The 3,713-nt window shown below is 31.2% G+C and overlaps 1 protein-coding gene across 1 annotated transcript; it reads right to left on the bottom strand.

Annotated features, from left to right (window-relative positions):
* Positions 1 to 2,577: 2,577 nt before the first annotated feature.
* LOC107841423 lies at positions 2,578 to 3,403 on the bottom strand. Its single transcript, XM_016685349.1, has 2 exons — positions 3,073 to 3,403; positions 2,578 to 2,990 (listed from the first exon to the last, which is right to left on the bottom strand). The coding sequence occupies exons 1-2, from the start codon at positions 3,401 to 3,403 to the stop codon at positions 2,578 to 2,580; spliced, it is 744 nt and encodes a 247-aa protein (XP_016540835.1).
* Positions 3,404 to 3,713: the final 310 nt, after the last annotated feature.

The following is a 3,713-nucleotide window of genomic DNA, read 5'->3' as shown; positions in this document are numbered from 1 at the left end:
TGAGGAGTTTCACTGAATTTTGGCGAGGCTTTCTTTTAAAGATAAATGTATATATGTGTATGATTCAATGCATGGTGCAAGGCATGTTGTTCGTATTTAGAAATCAGTTGCAGCATATTCAGAATTAATTCCATACTTTTTTTCTTGTATTAGATTTTGGGAAAGTAGGAGCGATAGACTTCCAGTGGCTAATTCTTTTGATATTCGTATTATTGATGGACTGCCAACACAAGCTAACACGTAATATATTGAATGCACATTCAATTGCTCATTTTTACATACTTTTTTTGTCAATTGTACTGATGATGTATTATGTTTACAGGGACTGTGGTGTATTTATTGCTGCCTTTGCTGAGTATTTGCTTGATGGTCTTGAAATTTCTAATCATCTAGATGATATTGATGCTATTCGTAATCGGTGTGTTGCTTTCGGATTACGGAAAGAAGAAACAAAGCCAATATGCAGTTAGTGAAGATGAATATACTGGTCGATTATTGAAGAAAAAGAATGGTGTTCAGCAAATTTAGTTAGAAATATCTTTGAAGCATTGATGTTAGATATGTTTTAGTGTTGAAATGTTTAGGGTTATTTTTGTTTTGTGTTGATACCCTCGGAGATTCTTATTATGAAATGTTATGCCAAATACTATATGTTTTGGTAATTGATACAATTCTGTATAATTGATGCTGAAATGTTAGTTTATGTTGATCAAAGTTGATATTCAATATATATGCAACATTTATTCAGTTCCTACATAGTTTAATATCCAATATATATGTAGGTGCTATACAGAAATTACACAGTTCATATACAGTATATATACTGGTCTTATATAGTTGTTACACAGTATGTACACAGGTTATATTCAGTTTATGTGCAATATTTATGCAAACTTATACCAACAAAATATAAAAGTTACACATTGTTGACACAGGTCATATAAAGTAGTTATATAGTTTAATATATAATATATATACAGGTGCTATACAAAAATTACACAGGTCATATGCAGTACTTTATATGCAGTATATATACAGCTCCTATATAGTAGTTACACAGTCTGTACACAAGTCATATGTAGTTTATATGCAAATCTAAAATCAACATTCCAATAAAATATAAAACTTACATATTATTGACACAAGTCATATAAAGTAGTTATATAGTCTAATATATAATATATGTGCAAGTGCTATACAGAAATTACACAGTTCATATGCAGTACTTTATATGCAGTATATATACAGGTCCTATATAGTAGTTACATAGTCTGTACACAGGTCATATGCAGTTCATATACAGGTCCTATACAATAGTTACAATATTATATGAAGTATTTATGCAAATTTATACCAATATTCAGTATATATGCAACATTTATTCAGTCCTTATACAATTGTTACACAGTTTAAACACACTATTTCTACAACTCTATACATTTATCCCAAACAAATATAGAACTTATATACTGTTGTAATAAAGTATTTATATAGTTTATAAAAGTAGTTATATTCAAAATATAGAGGTGCTATGTATTTGCTAATTAATTCAAAAGACAAATACTAGTACTTATATATATTCAAACTGTGTATAGGTATTATACATGATTGACACAGTTGATAAGCAGTTTTATTAAGTATTGTAGCAGAAAAATTACACCCCCCAGCTCAGATGAGTTGATTAGTGCACCTCACCAGAATGTGGCTAAATGAAACACCATCATAATGCACAAATTTCTATAAGAGTAGAATGCATATGAAGTAAAATAATATTGTTGCTATTACATTTCTATGAAAAGAATAGTCTTTTTTTAAGAAAAAAATTAGAAAGATAAAAGTGTTCTTGCAGCATCCTATTAGATTCTTGTTGGAGCATTTCCACATATTCTTTGATTGTGTCCTGTTTTTCCACAACGCCCACATGAAATTTGTTGCTTAAAGTAGTCCATAATGCCCTTTCCTCAATTGTTCTTTTTTGGTCTTCCTGGTTTTGGTTTTTAGATTGGTGGCAGTACTATATTAGTTGATATCTCTGCTGGGATGTGCCAAGCTATTTCATCAGGAAGTGGTATAACTAAAAGTTCATATACTTTCAAGAAGTTTTCTGTTATGTAGTATGGATCATAATTGCTTTGTAAGTCCATATGCGTATAAGTTAGGACCACCATAACATGTGGACAAGGTATGTCATCTACTTGAAATTGTAGGCAGGAACATTTTTTTTTCACGCATGTAAACAATATTTTGTTTTTCAATTTCATCAATGACTACATAAGAATAGTGAGTAGAACCCATCACCTGTAATGTACAAATATATTAGTATATAGTGTACATATTATAATATGTAAGTGTCTGTGAAGTAGAAATAAGAAGTAATACCTTCATTTTATTTGATAGAATGAGATTTTCCCTCATTATTATATTGTTTTTATTTCCCAGTTTTGTAAATGTTGCTTCTGAATACTGTCTATGCTCATTATTCCATCTCATGACCAGATCCATCATAAATTGTAGTGATTTTTTAATTGGCAGGTCTCTTGCATCTCTATTTGCTGAATTTAGGGATTCCGCTATGTTTTAAGTCATGAACATCGACCTGTTGACATGGGCATGAGCTATAGACCATTTTTCATAGCCTATATCAAACAGATACTCCTTCACCCTATTATTAATTTTGTTTATGTCTTCCATATGCCGATCAAAGTCTGCCTTTATGTATGTTCTGGCCATTGTGAAGAAGATCCCCTTTAATTGCTTTTGATTCTTCTTAAATCTACCCTTGATATTGTTCCATAGATGGTAGATGCATATACAGTGAGCCACATTTGGATATACAAGTGCAGCAGCTTTTAATATACTGTCATGCCTATTAGATACTATGCACATTCCTTCTCTTTCACCAAAAGCAGTGTTAAACATGTGGAAAAACCATTCCCATGAAGAATCATTTTCATAATCAACAACAACATATGCTAGTGGCAAAATATATCCTGATTAAACAAGTGGAAAAGTGTTTATCAGTGCATGCCAGCATATACATGATTTTGTCTAAAAATTTTTTATAAATCTCGCCTGCTGCATCCAGCACACTAGAAAATAATATTTTTTCCTTGTATGCAGATTTCAGAAAATTTCTATCAACAACAATGGTAGGCATACAATATCTCCAGCCCCTAATTGATGTGCTCAACGCGACAAAAGCATATAAAAAGTGATTGTCCTCCATTTTGTGTAGTCTTGTGAATGATCCAGGATTTATTGTGTTTACTATGTATAGGTAAGCTGGCAATTTAGCATAAGATTCACGCAAGGAACCTCTAACCAGTTCAAGTGCTATTTCCTTGGCGCTATATGCTTTTTTGTAGCTTATCCTAATTCCGTACAAGTTTCTAATTTCTTCCATGATCTCTGCTGGAGTGTATGTTGACTTTAGATTTAGAAAGTTATGTTTCACCATCATTTTAGCTATGGTTAAAAAAGTACTATGCCATTTTGAAAACATTCTATCCGCAATTGGACAAGTGTGATCATCGATAAATTTGGTCACCATGAAAACTTCTGAATTTTGTTGACTTAAAGATCTAAAAGTCCAATTGCATCTCTAATTGATACACTTAAGATAGTGCCTAGATACATTTATATACAATAAATGTATATGCAAAACACTATTCATATCCAACATATATGCAGGTGCTATACAGAAATTACATATT

This window comes from Capsicum annuum, chromosome 9, assembly GCF_002878395.1.
Source record: "Capsicum annuum cultivar UCD-10X-F1 chromosome 9, UCD10Xv1.1, whole genome shotgun sequence".
Lineage (NCBI taxonomy): Eukaryota > Viridiplantae > Streptophyta > Magnoliopsida > Solanales > Solanaceae > Capsicum > Capsicum annuum.
Note: the sequence above shows the minus strand (reverse complement) of the source record. Positions and strands in the feature narration are given on the sequence as shown.